The sequence below is a fragment of the Thalia democratica genome, chromosome 4, assembly GCF_965202585.1.
Source record: "Thalia democratica chromosome 4, ktThaDemo2.hap1.1, whole genome shotgun sequence".
Classification (NCBI taxonomy): domain Eukaryota; kingdom Metazoa; phylum Chordata; class Thaliacea; order Salpida; family Salpidae; genus Thalia; species Thalia democratica.
This window is the reverse complement of record NC_139168.1, coordinates 46,001,539-46,023,812: the sequence shown is the minus strand read 5'-3', so window position 1 is coordinate 46,023,812 and position 22,274 is coordinate 46,001,539. Positions and strand designations below refer to the sequence as shown.

Below are 22,274 nucleotides of genomic sequence, written 5' to 3'. Positions count from 1 at the left end.
TTAAACTTTTATTTTAAAAACATAGGCTTGATGTTGAAAAATCTACAAAAAGTAAAAGAAATTGAGCTATCTTCCAATATAGGGTACAGTAAAATTAACAGGCTAGAAAGATTTGTTTTAAGTAGTAGAAATCAAATAGCTAAGGACTTATGCAGAATTGATAAAAACTACAAAAAAATTATCAACGACATTACCTGCAACCGAAAATTAGATATTGAAGTTGAAGAAATAACAAGCAACAAATTTCGGATGCTTCCAGTATCAATAAGTCATATTTCTTTTAAAATTATTTTAAAGTTCAATGAGTTTTTTTCAGTTTACAATGATTGGCTTCCTGGATGTTCGCCTGGTAAGATATATAGTTACATAAATGATCTAAGTAAAGACTTAAAACTCTTGCAGTTAGAAATGGGAAGCTTTCAAAGGTATATTTCTTGTCAAGCTGTTTGTTTAAGTTCTAATGAGAGCAATGATGATATAAATAAAACAGGTTATCAGTTACAAAAAAACTATCATATAGAAATAAGCTCGAGCAGTATAAGCTCTGTACACTCATGTCGGGACGAGAGCAACAAGATGAAACGAAAAACGAAGTCCGAGTCAAGAAGTTCGGATAACATATCTTATCTATTTAAAAACAAAAGAAAACTTAAGAAAATAAGAAACATTATCCAAAAAAACTATCGTAAAAACAGTAGTACATCTTGCACTGATGACAGCTATAAAAGTCATATATTAATAGAACATATAAAATCTGTGATTGAAAGCAGCTCTGACTCTGACGGTTCAAGGTGCAGTAGAAAGTCGAGAAGAAATAATCAGGAGGGAAACAAAAAATGCACCAGCAAAAATTTAAAAACTACTTCTTTCAAGTTTCATAAAAAGCGCGGCAGTTCACTAAGTAACAAACGCAGCAGTAACTGTTATAAAAATCACAGAAAACTCACATTTGAGATGTCAAGCTCAGACAATGCTTCGATAAAAACTAAATCAAGCAGATCTCGTAAAAAAAAGGTCAAAATGAAAAGGTTATCGGTTTATTATAGCATACACACGGATAGTAGTGATGAACTTCTTTCAAAAAGATTAAATTGGATAAGTAACAGTTGTTCCCAATGATAAACAGATAAACTAAATTTGAATAAAAATCCCCTAGTATTTAACCGAAAGTTCATGTATATAAACATATGAGAATGGTTTTATAAGAAGTGAATTAGATATAAAGAAGTGAATTAGATAAAAAAAACTGATAGTTTATTTAAGGAGAATATTTCTAGAACATATATTGAGATTTAGACATTTTAACTAAAGTTTAATTTAGAAAAGTAGAGAAAAAAAGTTATTAAAAAGTTATTTAACTTATATTATCGTAATTTATGTTTAATGCAACTTTTATATTAAAGACTAAACTTTATTCAAAAAAATTATTTAATATAACTAAAGAAATACATATAAACATTTACAGTGATTTTCAACTTTCAGATTTCTTCAAGTACTTTAAAACGGTGAATAAAGACTTTTTAACTTAGGTATAACAATATTTTAAATTTTGTTTTAGTTTTGACAATTAAAATGTATATTGTTTAACCACGTGATACCGTAAGAAAAGACTATGTGCGAGTTAAAAAAATAACTTTTGTAAAGAACTCATAAACTGCAAAAATTACTTTAAATGATATTAGTCCAACAACTACAATAAGAGTTTTTTTTCTTAGAACCGTAAAGTTACTATCACATTCCTTAGAACCGTAAAGTTCACTATACCTTTATTTCTTCTTTTAGGTCAGTTTAATTTTAAAAAGGTTTATTTAAATCTTTTATTTTATATTATAATTTTTTGTGTTAGAAGCTTTCTAGTTTAACAAATATTAATAACATAGTTAGGTCATTTGTTTATAGTAGGTTGTTAAAAATCAAACATATTTTGCTGTTCACTAAAACAGCTCGAAAACTTTGTTTTTACGACACTGTTAGTTTTAAATCTGATTTGTTTCAGATCTGTAATAACAATTCTAAAAAACAATACTATTGACGCCTTAGATATATTAAAACTGTTAAATGACTAATAAAACTGACATTTTTGTTAATAAGTTTATATTTTATAGAAGACAAACACTTAAGATAAACAACAGTGAATTTAAAATAAAATGTTTTTTTGAAAAGTTTCAAAATGTGGCGGTACTAAGACTAGAAAAACACGTCAGCTTCGGAATTAAAAAGTTGTAAGGATATATCAAGACTCTATGAAGAGAAAATAGAATATTTTTATATAAGCGCTATCAATTAACTAGCAAACACACGCATAAAAACCTAACAATATTTACTTTTAAGGATATTTTAATATTCTATTGTCTGTAAAGGTTAACTGTTCAGCAGTATTTGTATTCCATATTAAAACTATATTTTTCAAGAGTACTTGATTCAACACTGTTGTAAAATTAACTTGTAGAGTTTTTTTAAAGCATGCTATATTGTTTTTTTTTACTTCTATTGAATTTTGACTAGAGTAGACTGAACCTCGCAACAATCAACTTCACGCGACAGTCTGCAGCCTGGTTTTGTTCTTACTTATCAGGCAGGCATTACTACTATAATCGTTGTATTAGTATAACAAAGTTTGAACCATAAAGCATTATTTATAATATATAAAAATGCACATTAAAAAGTCAAGCATTTTATTTCAAGAAGAACAACATAGCTTAACTTAAAAAACTGATTAAGGTTTATTAATTCTTATACTTATTCTTTAAAATATGGTCAATTACTAAAAGAAACAAAAACGTAGAGAAAACAGATCGTAAAAAAATTAATCAATAACAAAATGTTGTTTTACATTATTTTATCTACCTAAAATGCTGAAACAAGTTTTTTGAGAGTTTAATTATCGAAAACATTTGTTGCACTTGTACTTATAACATTTCTTCCGGATAAACGTTACTATTATGTTGTAATATCTAATATGACTTAAGTTTACATAATTATCACTTATTATTGTATATAGGTGTTGTAGTACTAAACTTAAAATACTTAGCTTTATTTTATTTAGATGTTCACTGAACATAAAACTTTATTCAAATTAGGTAGAAATATTCCGAGATTATCTTTTAAACTATTGGAATTAACGTATAGCTTATAAAGATTAAATTAAGTAAAATTAGTAGTTGAACATTAAGCTATATTAGAAAATTTAAGCTACTAGTAAAGCTATTTTATACTAAGTATGGAATAAGTTAACATTACTTTGTGATTTAATAGAGAATGATAAATTTTTAGTATCTTGAATCAGTTTAAAAAAACAAAGATTCCCATCTATTTATGCAATCACCAATATTTTTTCATTAATTTGTAGTAACTATGACGTGTAACTCTATTTTATTACTATTTCTTATAAAGAAAAATATGTGTTAAAAACTAAATGCTGTTTTTATTGTGTTTTGTGTCGTTGGCTTAGTGTTTGTTTATGTAAATTAAAGATGGTAAAAAGAAGGGGAGTCAAAAATACAGAACAAAATGTCCCTAATGTAAAACCAAGCTTATCAAATTCACCAAAAAATGCGTCTAGTAATGTATCAACTAAAAAAGAAAAACCAAGCTCATCTAACCCACCAAAAACTGCCCCTAGCAATGTATCAACTAAAAAAGAAATTGATCTAAATAAGGATGATAAGTCAAATAAAGGTAAGGTCAGCTCTAATAATGCAGACACTAATAAGAAAAATGAAAGTAGAAAAAACAGTTCTGCCAGTATTAGATCTAAAAGATCAGTTTCTAGGGGAAGTATTGCCAGTATTAGATCTAACAGATCGAGTGTAAGGGGAAGTATTGCCAGTATTAGATCTAAAAGATCAAACCGTAAGACAAGTATCGCTAAGAAAAAGTATACAACAGCAGAAAATACAAATAGAAAAAATTCAATTACCAGAAAATCAAATAGCAATAAGTCTATTTTATCAAGAATTAGTTCAAGGTTCAGCAGAAAAAAAAGCACAAATACACTTTCACCTGATTCGAAAACTAAAAACTTAACTCAGGAAAGTAAGAACAACATTAAGAGCACAAATAGCTTAAACCCTACTTACAACCACAGTAACGGTTACTTTAAGGAGTTTTTGCCTTTTTGGTACTATGATCCTTCCAGCTACTACCATCGGTACCCTTACCCTTCCGATTGTTTCCAACCGTACAGTTTTATGACGTCACACTTAGCTCCTACTTACATAGATTGCAATCCTTGCAGTCCTTGTAATCCTTGCATGTCACTTCCAAGCACGACAAAAATATGCTACCCTTTGAATCCTTGCACAGCTGAAAGTGTTCATAAACTTGCAACGAATTTAGCTGCTAAAATAGTAGCGGAACATAAGCAAAAGAAAAAACTGAAAAAAATTATCCAAAAAATGAGTTCCGAAAGTTTGTCTACTTCAAGTAAAAGTACAAAGTATGACATAGATTCTCAACATTTAAAGAAAAGCTATAAAGAAAAATCTAGTCGTGAAAGCTTAGAATCATCTTCTAAAAACACTTCAGATAAAAATTGGGTTAAAAAGCTTCAAAAAGCTTTAAAAACAAACCATAACTGCGATAAAAGTTTGTTTGGGAATAAAAAAGTTGTAGTAATTGAAGATTCTGATACTGACTGTTCTGAATTTGAATATCAACTTGTAAAAGTAAAAAGAAAAAGCAAATGTTAAATATTTTATTATGTCAATTTACAAAAACTGCATGTTTTTTTTAATGAAATAGAGATTACTTTAGGTTGCTATTTTTTATGTTATATGTATAAATCAAAAACTATACTGATTTTTGTAAATTATGACTAAAAATTCTACTTATTTTCAAAGATAAAAACGCTAAATCGTAATATTGGAGTGAAGAAATATCTAGGTGTTTAGTGGAGTTTAAGAAAAGGGGAGTAAAATAAACTTTCAAAAAATTTTTTAAATGATTAAATAATCTTAGTTGGTTTAAAAACTAAAAAATATAATAAGAATAACTTAACAGTTAAAATTGCCAATTTTTTCTACGTTAAAAAAAAAATATACATAAAAGATTTTATTTTCAATGACTATTAGCGAGCTGAAGACTTTTTTTTAAACATATGAACTTACTGGAATAAGCAAACTATTTTTAGAATTTAAATACTTAATTAAAGTTTTGGCATATTTGAGTTTTATTTTTAAGTTTGTTATAGAACTTGTGATCTTAAAACTGAGTTATAAACAATTTTCTTTAAACAGTTAAACTATAAGTGAAAAGATTACTTTTTGTCTGGCTTTTTTGTATGTTTGAACTGTAAAACGAAATATCTAACTTAATAAGTAAGCATTTTTCTTGCTTTTTTTCAAACCAGTTGTTTACTTGAACTTAAAATACATAACTATATAGTTGAAAAATCAGATAAAACTAGTTGTCATACTTTTTTGCTTAAAAATATGTTTATTCTTTTAAAAAATAGTTTTCTATCTTAATACTAAAAATAAAGCAAAAACTGTGGTAGTTGTCAATAGGCTGGTCTTTTAAAATAGAAGAAATTTTTGCTTTTAAAAAACCTAGTTTAAATTTAATATTGTTATGCTTATTTCTATATAGAACTGTTTTAAACGTTGAAAAAACTCTTAGAGTGTAGTATTTTTTTAGTTTTTTTAAAACCAATATTTTTTTTTTAATTTATAGTTATTTGCTTAATCTAAGCATAATACCTTAATATCTACATTTTTGTTTTAGTTTAGAGAAATTATGCGCTTATAGTTTCTTTTTGTAAAAACAAAGTTAATTACGTTATCGAAATTTGCAACATACAGCAACTAGCACACGAAATTAACAAAACGCTTATACCATATATGTTCAAAAGTAAATTATAAACAACTAGACAAATTATACGAAACTTTATGCCCCGAAGGGTTTTAATGAAATTTTTGAATGTTAAGTGTATAAAAAAATTGAATTTGTACGTGGCTATCTAAAATAAAGAGTTTATAGTAAAAGTTTTAAAAAAAAAACTCGTTTAGAATAAAAATTTATTTAAAAACTATTTTATGTAATAAGTAGTTTATTTCAGTAAATCTGATAAATGAATAAAATATAACTTAAAACTTCTGAGATTACGAAAAATTTTAGAATAGTACTATTTGCTCTAGCAAGTTTTTAATTAGTTCCAAATAGATACATTTAACATATAAATTACTCAAATAAACTCAAGATTGCTGAAGCACCTCAGGGGTAAGTTTAGATTTATTTACAGAAAAAAATCTTTAATTCGAAATAAAATAAACAGTATAAAAGGACATAAAATTTATAAAAAACGTACAAGTTTTTTAGAATAATTTATTTTATAATGACGACGCGCGTACATTTGTAAAAAGTGACAAATTTCTATTCGCGCTGATTGTAAGCCAACCACCTTCTATTGATCAAATCATGTGGCGTAAGCCTGATTTTCCTTTCCGGTCATGTCGAATCCGGAGTTGTTTGGTCGATTTCTGATTTTTATAAGAAGCAAGAAGAGGGCCAAAATGATAGAAACAAGCGCAAGTGCTCCCAAAACTCCCACTACGATTGCAACGGTCATCGTGTTGTCGCTGCCTGCCTTGCTTGGGTAATCTGCAATATTTAAAGAATTAGTTTAAAAAAACTTTTGAAAATTTAGCAGTAGAACTTAAAAAATATCAGTTTGTTCAAAGCTACTACAGTTCATTGATCTCACAGCCTTTTCATTCGTAGTTGGTGCTTTCCGATTCATACCACCTGCAATTCTTCAACAGCTAAGCAAAACAGCTTAATGTTGGTGAAAAATTGACGGTGGAGTGAACAGGCTAGCTTTCTTTGACTTTTAATCTACCTGAGCTAAAAAGAACATTACACAATACTAAGTTAATAAAAAATTATACTTACCTTGAGGGAAAACAACTTCTGGTCTTGGTTGTTCAAGAATTAGCAAGTTGACCGAGTCATTGGTCACTGGTTGGAAAAGCCTCTTAAGTGGACCAATTGAGATGATGTTTGGTGTTTGGAAGTCATTTGGACCGTAAAACTGATCTCCACCGAAGATGCTTCTTCGTTTTCTTTTGCTGGCGCAACTCTGTACAAATAAGTTTCAGTTAGTTTTTAAAAAACTAACATTGTTGTACTACATTATTGGACTTACTGGCTGACACTCTCTGTTAATGCATATTTGCAAGTCACAATGAAGCCACACTGCTGTATAGTCTTCATCTCCTCCGACAAACTTGAAAACTGGTGCTCTCCACAATGATTGGTGACTGATACCGTTCTGAGTTATCTTAATTTCATTGTTTCCCTTGTTGGCAATCGGACACCTAATTGAATAAAAATCGACATGTTCTTAACGTATTCAGTTTGAAAAACTAAAGCTTGATACGTGTACAAGCTTCTTGTAAAGCAGCTTTTTTTCTTAATTACAGACAAACGAGAGATGTTTCGTACCCCAAGGCAATACCAAGGAGCAAAACTTGTTCTTCTGCGCGCGTAAAAAGAGCTTTGAATCTAGAAATTTCGAAATGCGTATTACTTTTTAAATATAATTTCTTTTTTTTAATTTAGAATCCTTGTTCTTTACACTAATGTGGTTGTAAAACATTTTTCTAAATGTCTTTTTTTTCAAATAATACCCTTATGATTTTAGTGTTACAAATGAGTGACTTCTGATTACAAAATTAAATATTTTCGTTATTTATTATTTTTTAGTTGTACTTTAATTACTAGTTAAACTTAAAAACTATCGGTTTTAGTTAACTTATTTAAATCTTTAACTCCAGACATATACTACAACTATAATATAGCTACAAAATAGATTAATAGAGTTAGTATTGGTATAGGAAAGATTACAATAAGAAAATAATTAATTAGAAAAAAAAATATGACAAAAAGAAAAGCAACTAAACCAAATGATATCTTAAACATTTACTGATTAAGCAGTTAATTTATGTTAAAATTACTAAATTTTTAATTCTTCAAATGATAAATTGGTATGGACAGAGCTTACAACTTTTATAAGATAGTTTAAAGTATTTAAAGTAATACTGGTTTTACTTGATTAATATTAATTTTGAAACCAGACAGTACCAGTTAGTAACAGTTACTCTACCTTTTAGTACAATTTATTCTTTTTGTTGGCAGAAGTTATTTGAATATTATTAACTTTAAAAATAATGTCAAAGTTTAAGCTCGTTTTTTAATTCAACAATAACTTAACTGTTTTTGTTTTATGAAGAATAACTATTTACTATTTTTAAATTTGTAGTGTTTTGAATTACAAAAGAATGTTTAGAAATGTTACATTAAACTATTTCATATAATTTAATAAGTTTTTTTATTTAATTTAAAACTTTTCATAGTTTATAATTGTACACTCTACGAATGATAAAGACAACTACTTTTTAATTTACTAAAACTATTTGTTACAACATAAATTTTTATACATTTATGTAGATGAGAAAATGTAAAATGGTACTCTGAAAAAAACAACAATGATACTTTTACAAAGATTGTTTTCTAACATATAATAAACTATGACTAACTTTTTTTTCGTAAAAAATTATTAATTTTTTTTTTAAATCTTAGTTCTTGAGTATAAATAAAAAACAATCATTATTGCAAATTTATCATTTTTAGAAATAATTAAAGCTTAATTTATTCAATTTAAGGATAACGAAATTAGTTTTCAAACATAAACATTTTATTTTAAACATTAGTCTTCTATTGTAGTTGATTAAAAATAAACAAGATCTTATACTAAACACAAATATATTTCAACAATTTTCATCAGTGTGTTACAAAATAAAGAAAGTTTTGTAACGATTGTAACACACTGATGATAATTGTTGAAATATATTTGTGTTTAGTATAAGACTTTGTTTATTTTTAAACATTTTATTGTAAAGTTTTAGTTTAATCAACAATACAATCTTTTTTGATTTATTAGTATATCAATTTATTACTGATTTTCAACATGCTTTTAGTTTTTTCTTTAACCATAACTTTGATTTAAAACGTCTCAGTTTTTTCTAGTCATACCTTCGATTTTAATTAACTCGGTGTGGCAGTTTTTTTTTTACAAATTTTTATACATTACAAAGTTTATTTCACTTTTCAAATACTTACATTACTCTAAGAACTAACATAAGTTAAGTTTTCCTTCTTACTTTCTGTTTAAAACGAGCATCAGATCTACCTTATAGGTATGTAAAAAAATATTTTCTTTTTAATTTTGTAAAACTTATTACTTGTAAGTTAAATATCGTAATATATATTTTTTTAAGTAATCAAAAATAAGTAAAAAAAGTTCGCAATTCTTTTAATTATAAAATACAGTAGCCTGCGGCTATAATTTGAACATAATCTCTGCTGACTGGTTAGCAGTTTTTATTTTTAGCAATAAAAATGTTGATTTACTTGTTTTTGCACACGTACCTATTCAATATTTTTCTTTTACATTACAATTCAAAAAACTATCAAAAAATTGAAGAAACTTAAAACACTAAAATGTAAATTGATAATAATCCTAATCTAGTTTTATAACCACAATGTATAAAAATTGGATACAAATGTAATTTTAGCTTTACGATAAAGAAGTATATATTTTTTCATTAAACTTTCTTCGAAACCTTTAAATCATAATATTTGTTTTTTTTTTGTTTATTAGTAAAATAATTTTTTACTTATTAACTATCAATATATATTTACCTTTTTTGTACTCATAACTATACCAAAAAGATTTTATAGGCCATTCAAAGCTTTGTAGCTGATTTTATTATTTTGTTTATATTTTCCTTTACGAAAAAAAAAAACTTATAGAACCTACCCATCATCGATGAGTGGGTAGGATGGTATACCATCAGCATCGTCAGTTGTGGTACCCCAGCATTTTTCAATAAGCAAATAAACATCTGGAGAAGCTTCGTTAACAATGTTTACACCTAAAAGTTATCAAAAAAAAATTGTAAGTAAGTATTTTGTACATTTCGTTACACTTTTATCTCATAATAATAAAAGTCATAGACATATAAGATAGAGTTTTACCTAAACTGATTTTTACACACCAGTTAAAAAATAGTTAGCTCAAAGTGTTTGAAAAGAAATACACTTTTTAAATAAGTAATAGTTAACTTAGACTAACTATAGAAGTTTATTAAATAACTTTGTTTTAAATAGTACATTCAGTTTTTAAAACATAAACATTGCTATAGTGTAACCGTTACAAACACAGTTTAATTTAGTTTTTCTTTTTTGCGAAGTTTACAATGTTTATTTATAGCAAGCTAAATATACTATTATATAAGTTTAATTTTTAATTATATATACTCATTATTTATAAAATTTATTGTATGTTATTTCGGTAGTGATCAAACATAAACTAGGACATTTAGTTGAACTATGGATACTATTATATGTTTTCAAAACTTAAAAAAAGTATTTATTTACTTTAAGAACTGTAACAAAACTTTAGTAACAAAATACTTTTTTTTTAACTTAAAATTTTCCTAAAAACTACATAGATATTTATTATACGTTTTCTTTATGGAATTAGTATTCATTATATAGATAAAAGTTTTCAAACTCACCAGAGTTAATATTTCCTTAACAGTATAAAAATTACTTTGTTATTTTTACTTAAGTTTTTTATCTGTATCACTACCTGTAGTAAATTTTATAACCAAATAAGTAGTGTAGTTTTGAAATGAAGAAAACTAAAATCTATTTAAAAACAAAAACAGTTAACACTAACCAACAAAAAGAACTTCATCAGCTTGCAGCGTTGGTGGATCGACGTAGGGAGTGCGATAAGTTGCATCAGTGTACAATGACATTGCAACCTTGAACTCTCCATCACCAAAAGTTTTTGGCACTCGAATAGGACTGTAAGTGTTTTATTTAAACTTCTTTACTCTTGTATAGAAATCATCAGTTAAAAAACTAAAATAAATAAAAACAATAACTTAGCTTAAAAATTAAATATAATATTGTTAATATAACTTTTTAATAAAATTATCTTGATTTTATATCTTAAATAGTACTTTATGGTAATGAAAAAAATTATAACTAGTATTATAATTTTTTTAGTTTACAAAAGTTACAAAACTTAAAATAAAATAAAAAAACTTAAAAGTTGTTCAAGAATATCAGACCAATAGTTTTTTTATAAAAACTCCTAAAGTAAACAAGAACTTTAACAAACGCTTAGTTTGAAAATAAAAACCTAGGTTTTGTATAAGTTTGTAATTTTTAAATTTATTTACATCATGGGTGCTTACTTGTTTATATAAATAAAAGCATTATTTTAAAAGTTTCTAACATAGTCGTGCATAATTGTTTAATAGTTTTTATACGTTTAAAAAATATATCGAATTTTTATTATCTTGTTTTGTTGGTACATTTATAAAATTTATGTGCAGTATAAAGTTAACAGCCCGACATAACTGTAGATACTTGACATTTACTATAACAGTGTTAAAATTTAACAGAACTTAAGTCACGAAACACAAACTAAAACGAACTTTTTTAAACAGATTGTTAAACTTTTACAAAACAAATTTTAGTCGTTACATCTTCACTTCTAGCCATATCATTAACGAATTTCATTAACATTTCAGCCAACTTTTAAAATGTACATTGTTCAATTACGATTACAAATATTTAAGATATAATAACGAATTTACAATTACAAAAACTTATATAAACATAACATTTACACTGATTTTCCAAACTTATTTTTATAATTCTTTTCTAATGTATACCCTCAAGGTTAAAAAATAAACAGTTACATTACCGATAAACACTAAGGGTACAAATTGCTTCGTAAAAAAAGAGATATGTTTTTGTTTTAAATTCACATGACTAACATTCCTATAGGCAACAAAATATTATTAGTAGTAATAAAGTTTTTTACAAAACTTTCTCGACAAAAGGACAAAAATACAAAAGTTTTTAAATGACGACAAATGCAAAAGTCATCTGAATTATAAAATAATATGAACTCGGCTTTGACTGAGCTGTATTTTATTTCAAATTAAATTAGTAAAAGTATGCTACTTTAAAAATTACTAATAATCAAAAAAAAGAAGTTTTCATGACAATTAAAAATACTTTTTCAGAAATGCGTTACCAAAAATTATAGATGCATTTTTACTTTTATTAATTGCTTGAACTATGTGAAAAACAAACCATATTAATATTGTGGTTATTGCTCATAGGCAAACAAAAGTTATTATATATATTGAAAAGTACTGCACTAAAATATCATTTAGTTTTTAATGTAGTTTTTTTTACTTACTGGTTATCAAAAACAAAACAGTAATCGAAACAGATTTCATTTGTTTTTAATTCTTTATAGTTAAAAAACTAGTTTAAGTTATTGTATACATACAAAACTTATGTTTGAAAAGTTTAAAACAGTACTTTTATTTATTTTAAATAATTTTTCGACTTTATATAATAGTTTTCGTACTTTTAAATTAAAAACATATATACATAAATACATTAAGATACAACAGGTTACAATAGTTTTATACTTAAAGTATAAAACTTTAAGTGATCCTATTAACTTCTTTTTTTTTAAACAATAAAAATAGGTTATAATTAGAGTTCTGAAAATAAAAATATGAATTACAACATAAAACGGGATAAAATTAATAAAACAAAAGCAAAATAAAACTTAAAAAATGAATGCAAGTTATGTACATAGAAAAAAATAGAAATTGATAAAGTAAAAAAAGTTAAAGCTCTAAATAGAAAAAAAATGGAAGACAAAATTCATTTCCAAAAGTTATTTTTTATAAAAACCTAAGACGACCAGCCTTAAACTTTAAGACAAAACCATACAGTAAATGAAAACATTTTTTATTAAATATTCTGTTAAAATTACTAAAACCGTATTAATTTTTTCATTAAGTATATGTTATCTTATTTCTATTAAAATACTACCAATTTCCACAACTTCTCAGGCTTTAATTAAATTAAACATAAGTCTTTGAATAAAGTAATTTATAATACTATCCCAAAAACAATTAAGTTTTGTATTATACAGTGAATTTTAAGTTTCACTAACACATTAGTAACGTCATGTAATCGAGTCTTTTGAATAAATTTCGGTTATATTTATATGATAAACATTATTCTGAGAATCACTTAAATCTCTATACTTTAAGTGTGAAACAAGTATAGCCTGTTGTTTTTTGTATATAAATGAATACAATTTCCTTTACTTTGACCACAAAGATTAAAATATATATTCTGTTATTAAAGGACTTTTTTTTTTCAATATTGATGACTTTTATTTTGACGCAAATAGAATCAGTTATGAAAGCAAAAAAAGCAAAGTTTTGCATTAATAACTGATGCTTTTAGATTAAACTAAAATTTGTGAAAAAGTAGAATAAAATTTAATGAACTAGATAACTTATTGTTTTGTTTAAGTTGTACTAAAAATGTTCTGTATTTTATAAATAAGCACTTATACTGAGGAAGGCTTGATGCATAAAGCAGAAAGATAATGTTTTCTTTATATCAAACATATTTAGAAATATGTTTCTACAAAGTTATTATTATTAAATTCGTTATATAATTAAAACTTCTGTATAATTCATGTTGTCTTAAACTGTTTTAAAATAAACAAAGCCAAAAAAAGAACTTTTAGATCAGTTAATAATGTTTTAGATAACATAGTAGTAAATACTTTGTTTTTAAATATATGTCTAAATTAAAATGAAAATGGTATATATTTTAAATGATAATTGAAGAATTTTAATTATTCAGTGTTTTTTTAGCTGAAAATTAATAGTTTGTACGTCTAATACTTCCAATTATATTTATCTAAATTCTGATTGTTTCAAACAACAGAGTTAAAATACAGGTGCGATATAAACCCTTTGATAAAATAAAAACCAGTAAAAAAAATATTTAAAACACAAGTTTAGACTTTTTTTGATTAGTCAAAAATACTTTTTGCATAAACTATAATGTCTAAATCCTTTAAAACGTAAGTATATATATATTTTTGGTTTTAATTGTTAGAACAATTTTAAATTTTACTAATAATTAATTAAAAATTCAAAATGAGTTTGAAACTTTTTCTGTTTAGGTACAAAGTCGAGTTGACCGTGTTTTCAACTTCAATTGGTATCAACAAAAATTTTAAAGATTTTATTTCAACTCACTACAGCTAGTGATGGTTCGAAATATTTATATAAATATACTATTTGTTTCTTATAAGAAAATTTAGATTTATCTTTTGTGTAAGCTTAACTAAATTATCTATTGAAAACTTACATGACAGTAATGTTAGGAAAAAATAGAGTTGATACACGAAGATCAATTCTGTAGGTGCACGAAATAAAAGCTGATAGAACATTTGCTGTTTTTTGTGGTCCTACAACAACACCTAGCGGATACGTTTTTCCAGTTTCCATTGAAGAAATTGTGTTTGTAAATTGAACATGCGTTTCGTTGACCTGTAATCAATAGTATTATAATCAAGAGCACTTAAAGTTTGAAAATTAAAATTTACAACCAAGTTTTGTCTGTCATATAATAACTAATTAAAATATACTTTTTACTGATAATTTTGTATTAACTTTTGGTTTGCTAGTTGCTTTACTTATTCTAAACTGCATTACTCATAAGCTTGTTTTAAAATATTATTTATTAGCTTTTTGAACACGAAAAAGAACTTAAGGTTTATAGATAGTGTCAAATTATCTGGTGTAAAAATGACCTCTCGGTCATAAATCTACACCACTTATTTACTTAACCTTTTTTAGGATGTAAAAGATTTTAAAAACGTTTTTAATTAAAAATCATTTTCAAAAAAAAGCTAAAATTTAAAGAATGATAGACTAAACAAAACCCTTTTTAACTTTACATAATAAAATTTTACATTTACTGGGAGATAGAAATCTTTCAAAAAAATCAAACATTATAAAAAACAGTTTATTTCTAGTTTCAAATCAAACGCTTCACTTACAATTCAACTTCCTATGAAATATAACTAAAAGTTTTACAATTTAAATTGGATAAAAGTTATCTAAACCTAGTTTTTTTAACCAATAAAAGTTTTTCTTTAAAATTATTAAAACTTTAAACTAAGATTTTTTTCAACTTATTTCAGACTCTTATCAAGTTATGTTACTTAGCAGTTTATTGAGCACGAAAAAAAAAGCTCAAAATATGGTTTAAGGACTTGGTGTATAATGAGACTTTTCGGTCATCAAGTCAGCTAAACGAAACTAAATGTAAAACAGTATCGAAAACAAACTTAGTAAGCTATAAAGTAACACTTTATTCATTTTAAAAATCTGAAACGAACAAAAATTAAAAATTACTTTAGAAACCTCAAGTTAGTGAAAGTTATTGGTATTTTTTACATTTCAATTTTTCTAAACTCGTTTTCAAAAATGTAATACTAGTATTCTTAAATTAATCAAGTAAGTGAATCTTTTTACATTACCAGTATGTTTGAAAAGGCAAAAGCTTGATTAACTAACAACACTACAACAAAAAAAAAAAAATGTGGCTTGATAAGAAAAATAATTTATAAGAATACATTTGCTCGCAATTAAATTTTTAAAACATATCAAAAATAATTGCTTATGTGAGTATCAAATTTAAAGTAATTAAGTATGAAAAATAACTTAGTACATATATATGTATACAACGAGTAAAAGTTTATAATAAATTCAATAATTAACTAAAACGGTATTTAAAATCAAAATTTAGACAGCTTGTAAGCTTTAAAAAAAAATTTCAAATCTTACATAACAAATTACTTAGATTATAATTAATTTGTAATTACATTTTAATAAAAGCTTCAGATGTAATAACTTTTTAGACAGTACTTATTTCGGCTACTATAAACAAAGTTGAGATGTTTCACGCCATCAATAATAAATAATGAACTTTACCACACGATCATCAACAACAAACAACTTACAACCGGTTTCGTCTTTCAGTATGAGAAAAAAAAAACTTTGTAAAATGTATAAAACGAGTATTGTTATATATTGTTTTTTTAAATATTATTTTTTTTTTGCAGTTTGTAGTAGAACTTTCAATGACAAGACGTGGTCTTTTCGGATGCTGTTGTTTTTGGTTGTGTGGTAAATTTCATTATTTAATAGGTAAACTAACTAAAAAATAACTTTTTAAGATATATAATTGAACCTTTATAATTTTTTACTACTTAGCTATTTAACTTTATTTATAAATATTCCAATGGCTTACTTTTACAATTTTATTCTAATACAAAAACTATTAAATTATTTATTTCTTTAAAAAAATTGTAACAGAACTAAGGAATTTAGAATCAAAAATTTATAAGGTAAATTTGTACTTGTTTTGAGTATTCATATTTTAACCAGTTCAAGATATTTTTAAAAGTAAACTAAACAAAAAAGTAAAAGTTAGATAAAACAACACTCTAATAATCAACACAAAAATAACAATAAGTTCAATCCAAGACATTAAAAATGATAAGCAACAACTATTATATTACAAAAGGTAGTAAATAAAAACTAAACTTCCTAAGCCAAATTTTCTTTAGTGGTATCATTTATGAAACTTAATGAAATGAATTAAATTCAAGTCTTGTTATGTTAACAATAAAAGATGTTTTATACCACTAATAAAATAACACAATGTTATATACATCTTATATAAAAGTATTAAAACATGAACAAACATCCTACTTATTGATTGTAATATACCTTTAGTTTCAAAAAAGTTTATCAAATTTCAAGTTCAAAATGTCCTGGATAAGACGTTGAAAAGTATCTAAGTGGTGTACGACTCGATAACCGAAAGGTTTTGTTTTTTTGTACACCAGGTCTTAAGACTAACTACTTTAAAACTTTTTTTTTTCATTCAATAAACAACACTAAATAACACAAATTGAGTTTTATTGTATTTGTTAAAACATATGTTAATAAATTAAAAACTTTCACTGTTTAAAAGTTACCCTACCTTCAATTTATACGTTAGTTGATTGTTATCCGTATAAAGACAAAATAACTTTAACTTGGTAAACAAAACTAATTCCTTCAAAACAGTTTTTCTTTAACATTTCTTATTATGTTACAAATTTAAGTCTTATTTCTAAAAAGCTATAGAAATTTAAAAGCTAAGACTTGTAAATTCAAACTTAAACATATTTAGAAAGTTTATGAATGTCGTAATTTAATGGTATAGCTGCGCAGCTAGTAGTATTAGTATTTAAATAAGTTTTAGTTTCATGACTTTTCGGGATACAGTAAAACTATATCACACAAACTTAATATAAGTATAAAATTTTGTAAATCTCAACTGAAGTTTAAGTAATAAATTGAAAAATGTTTATACTTCTACTACAAATATAATCAAAAATTTTAAATATAGCCAACACGTAGTTGCGTATAAATTGGAGTAGTATATAAATTAATTTTTTTTTATACTGTAAAATTTATTTACGAATACAAAATGTCTCAAAATTGTTTCTTTATAGATATCAGATGTATTTTTTTATATCCTGTTGTCCATCTGGTAGAACTTTTTGTACAACAATACATATTTTAAAAATATCCTTGTTATTAACATTTTTAGGGTTAAACATTTTTTGTTTTATTTTTAATTTAAAGTCTACACTATTTTAAATAAATATTTTCATTGAAAACTTTCAAATAAATTTTAAGTTATTAAAAGATAGGTATCTAATAGATAATTCATAAATAAAATTTAAGTTTTAACTATTTTTTTTAGCTTATTACTTTGAAAGCTTGATGTTAAATCTTTTTTATTTTAATATAAAATACTAAATTCATATTTTTAATATCATAAGTGTATAGCTGCTGATTATTAATTTTTGTTTTCTGGTATTTAGTCGGGACAAAAATCGTAAAGGCTGTTTTTAACACACAAACTTATATATGTCACAAACTTATATATATTGCTAAAATATTTCAAGCTCTTTGATTGCTATTTGCAGTAAACTTATGTTAAATTTTAAATATTAACAAAACGCACAGTAAAGTAAGTTTCACAAGCAGTGAGAGGACTAATGACAGACACGAAAAATTCACCATCCTCGCCATCAAACAAACAAGAGTTGTCGTTTAAATGAATATCTTCCTTTTCGTAACCTGATGACGTAACTACTTCTTTTTGAATTTTAGCTGTTATAGCATCTTGACCGCATTCGACTTCAACTACATCTATAAAAGTCTTAATTAACGTTGCTGTGCTTTGTCTTGAGTAGATTAAATTTATAGCATTGCATTTTATTTCCTTAATTGGTTGATTTATATTATTCTATATAACTTTTTAATAGTTGAAAGAAATAATTGTTTGTAATTCCCTTGGATGATGTCGTACCAATATCAAAGTGAAAATATTCTATATTCGTTGTCTTTTTTAACTATAATTCTATGCTAAAAATCAATGTTTTAAGTAATATAAGCCTAATATGTTAAATCTAAAAAGATTCTTTGTTTTAAACAAGCTTTAAGAATACTACATAGTAAAAATTCAATTCAATTATGATAAACTAAAATATTTAATCGATATTATTTTACGATATTGTGATCAATATAAATTAAAGTATTGATATAATCGGTTTATATTATCAAATAAAAGCGATTAACTATTTAAGTTTTATTAGTTTATGATAAATAAGTTTAATTTTATTTATATCTTTATAAAATACAAATTTTTAGCTGAAACTTATGGTTAAAAATGACATCGAATAAAAAATTTTCACTTTGATATTGGTGCGACATCATCCTAGGGAATTACCTAATTTTCAAGTCAGAAAATAGACTAACATCCTAAAAAGCATAACACTGACTTTTTATTTTTTGAAATATTTATAATTTTAATGGAACATATAAAAGTTACATATAAAACATTAAACCTTGAGAGTTTACCGTAGCCAACAACAATAGAAGAGTTGCGATTACGTTGCGCATTCTGTAAAAAATATAGAATAAATTTATTTAAATAAGAAAAAAACTCGTGCAATTATATTTTCCGCAGGTAAAAACTACTTATAGAAAAGATAATAGTTTTTTCTAAACAGAATATTTTATGATGTTCTAAACTTAACACGATTTTTAATTATTTCAGCATGATTATATATTTACAAACTTATGAATGAATATAATAAGACTTTGATTTTACGGTTGAATTTTAAAAATTATATAAAACTAGCACAACTTACTAATTACTTAAAAAATGTTTTTAGTTATTAATAAAGTAAAAGAAAAGTTAAGCTTTACTTTCAGTTGTACCTAAAATAATAAATTAAGATATATCTTTAGTAACTATATCATCTTGTTATAATTGTTTTTTTAATTTCGAAAAGTGTATAATCTCAAAAGAACATTCTCAATTTTTCATACAGATTAAGCTAATAAGAGTAATTTTTTTAATTAAAATAATAGTTAAATGTATTATATATTCCATTAACTGATTGGATTTATTAGCAGAAGTTAGAAATAAATTAAAAATAATAAAGCACTATATCATAAGTACTAAAGGTAGCTATTAAATAGACGAACTATAAAATTTTTATAAAGCAAATGTATAATTTTAGCTTGATTAATTTTGTTTTAAACTTCTTTAATTGTAAGTTTATCGAATAAACCATAGAAATTCTAAGAATTCTAATTACTTTTTACATTTCACACTTAAACAATATAAATATTTATAGCTGCAAAACTTGTAAACTTTTATTGCACTTTAATTGTTTATTAAATTTTTTATTTTCTTTAATATATATAAACATTCCAAAAAAATGTTTTATTTTTTTGTTTAAGGCGTTTGTAACATCTGAAAAACATTACATGTGTTTATACTTTTAGTTAAATAAATCAATCATTTATACTTAATATTCACGTAACCCTCTAATTAAAAGTATTGACAAGTATAAAAGTCGTAAACTCCATAATGAAAAGTAAACAACTTTTCGTAAGTTTACTTACTAATATTTGTTGTATAGAACTAGTAAAACATTTTACACTTATGCAACTAGTAAACATTTTATGTTCATATAAGTGCTTATTTGTTTTGAAAAAAATTTAAAAAGAAAATGAATTATATGATCTATACCTTAAAATGTCAAAAGTATTTTTAGTTCTGAGATTTTAACGAATTTTAGGCTTTTCAAATAACAAAAAAATAAAGAAAGCTAAATGAGAACAAACAACAAGGTTTTTTATAATAAAAAAATGGTATAACATAAAATGAGCTACTTTTTAAGCTAGTTATAAGATAAAATAAAGTTGGTTAACGAAATATTTTTCACACACAAAGCATGCAAGCTTAGTATTTCGAAAATTAGGCGTGGCAAGTTAAGACTCAAGCAGTAATAGGTCTATATTCATTTAATAGTTTTACTACACATATTTTGTATTTTTTTTTTGTTTTCTTATACTAAGACAATTAGGATAATTAGAAGCATTTTTTAGATGCATTTTTTAAGTAAATAATAATGTGCTATTAAAAATTCAATAGGGTAGCAATGACCGTGTTCATAAACTAGTAAACTTGTTTACAACAAAACTAAGAGAAAACTTTTAAAATTAAAATTTCATGATAAGATACTTTTAGAACTGTTTGTTACAACTTTGTAAAAATTCTACGACGCAAGCTTCTACTAAAGAAAAAAAATAACAACTAAAAAACTTTGTAAAAAATTTGATTTGTCTACAAGTATGTATTTTTGTAAAAAACATATTTTATCTTGTACTTTTCGGAAAACCGACAATGTTTCTTAAATGGAAAGTTTTGTTAACATGAAACTGTTATAGTACGTCTATCGTGAATAATTTATGTTTACTTAAATTTTTAACAAATGGTACTGTACTTAATTTATTTTAATTGCTAAGATCTAAAAGCTTTTCTTAAAAAAATGTTTTTGTACCTTCTTTTTGCTTTTTGAAGAAATAGTAAAACCAGTCTTTTTCTTTTTGACTTTTTTTTACTGCCACTAGATCTAATAAAAAAATTTAATTTTTTATAAGTTTTGTATGTAACACTTGGTTATATTTTTTATTAAAAAATGTATTTTACAAAACTAAAGTTAACTATTATTTGGCTACTTATAATTTACTTTTAAAAATGGCTACAACACTTTTAATTACATTAACAATATTTTTGAATGTTATCAAGGGTAGTTCACATTTTAAATAATATAATTTGGAAAGTATAAAATATACAAACCTCTAGCTCGTAATTATAACAAACTTATAAAAATAAAACTTGACTAAAAAAGAAGATCATTTTTAAAAATCATTCAGAGGATGTTTAAGTTAAAGTCTACTAAAATGTTACGCTACAAAAATACTTTAAATTACTAGTAAACAAATAACTTCAGTGCTAAGATTCTTTACAGACCGTTGGGTATCCTATAATAAGTTTTCAAAAATTTTCCGGTTTTTATTTTGGAGCAGTAGTCACGTGCTTGTTGAACCGCCCAAGGGCTCGATAAATGTCTCTATTGGCGAACCAGTATGTTATATATATTTGAAAATGGAGAGAGTAGCTTGTCTACCCACTTAGTTCTCTACCTTGTTTGCTGCTTTTGTTGCGTCCTTTTTTTTTGTCCCGTTAACGTGAACGTTGTGTTGGCAAAACAACCTCCATTCCCGTCGGTTTGTTCGCCACAGTTTCTAAAAAGTATATTTTTTTAAACGTTTCGACTTTTTTTTACTTTTGAGTGTTGCTATATAAATATAGTTTTCTCGCTAAGTTAACGGTAGTTTAATAAACTTAATTATATTAGTCTTCATCAAAAAAAAATTTAATAAATGTTTATGAAGAGGTTCGAGAGCAAAAGTTACCGAAAATTTTTAAGCATGTTTTCTTTTGTTTCAACAAAATGTTTTTATTTCTTTGAAATTTTTTTAAACCAGTTTAAACAGCATGGAAAAAAATAAAAAAAACATATACAAAATACAGTATAAAAACAAAGAAATTAAATCTTTGCTTTCTGGATAATAAAAATTATTGACACTTAATATAACCATTCATCGAAACTAGTGTTTGTTGCATGTTAAATTGTAACGTACGTAAAACTTATTTACCAGTACTTTCTTACGAATTTTACGTGAATATTTTATGAGGCTATTATTTAAAGTGTTCACTTGAACTTTTAATTATTTATTCTAACTTTGAAATAATAAAAACAACAATACAATGATGCCTGACGTTATGCAGATAAATAAAGCAACACTCTATTTTTTTTAATTTGTTTGTTTAAAACATTCATAAATACCGAAAAATTACCATATTTT

At 24.7% G+C, this 22,274-nt stretch overlaps 1 protein-coding gene across 1 annotated transcript; it reads right to left on the bottom strand.

Annotated features, from left to right (window-relative positions):
* Positions 1-6,200: 6,200 nt before the first annotated feature.
* On the bottom strand, positions 6,201-21,428 carry LOC145833807 (uromodulin-like). Its single transcript, XM_082940996.1, has 10 exons — positions 21,351-21,428; positions 20,903-20,974; positions 18,893-18,948; positions 18,007-18,194; positions 14,284-14,465; positions 10,745-10,875; positions 9,821-9,935; positions 7,145-7,316; positions 6,892-7,078; positions 6,201-6,600 (listed from the first exon to the last, which is right to left on the bottom strand). Exons 3-10 carry the CDS (start codon positions 18,945-18,947, stop codon positions 6,416-6,418), a joined length of 1,215 nt encoding a protein of 404 aa, XP_082797122.1. The 5' UTR covers position 18,948; positions 20,903-20,974; positions 21,351-21,428; the 3' UTR covers positions 6,201-6,415.
* Positions 21,429-22,274: the final 846 nt, after the last annotated feature.

What these genes read in the sequence shown, in the direction of transcription:
- LOC145833807 (XM_082940996.1), bottom strand. Translation starts at nt 18,947, where the DNA reads ATGCGCAACGTAATCGCAACTCTTCTATTGTTGTTGGCTACGGTAAAC. An exon ending in TTTCCTAACATTACTGTCAT is followed by an intron (nt 10,876 to 14,283) that starts GTAAGTTTTCAA and finishes AAACACTTACAG; the next exon opens with TCCTATTCGAGTGCCAAAAA. An exon ending in TGATGAAGTTCTTTTTGTTG is followed by an intron (nt 9,936 to 10,744) that starts GTTAGTGTTAAC and finishes GATAACTTTTAG; the next exon opens with GTGTAAACATTGTTAACGAA.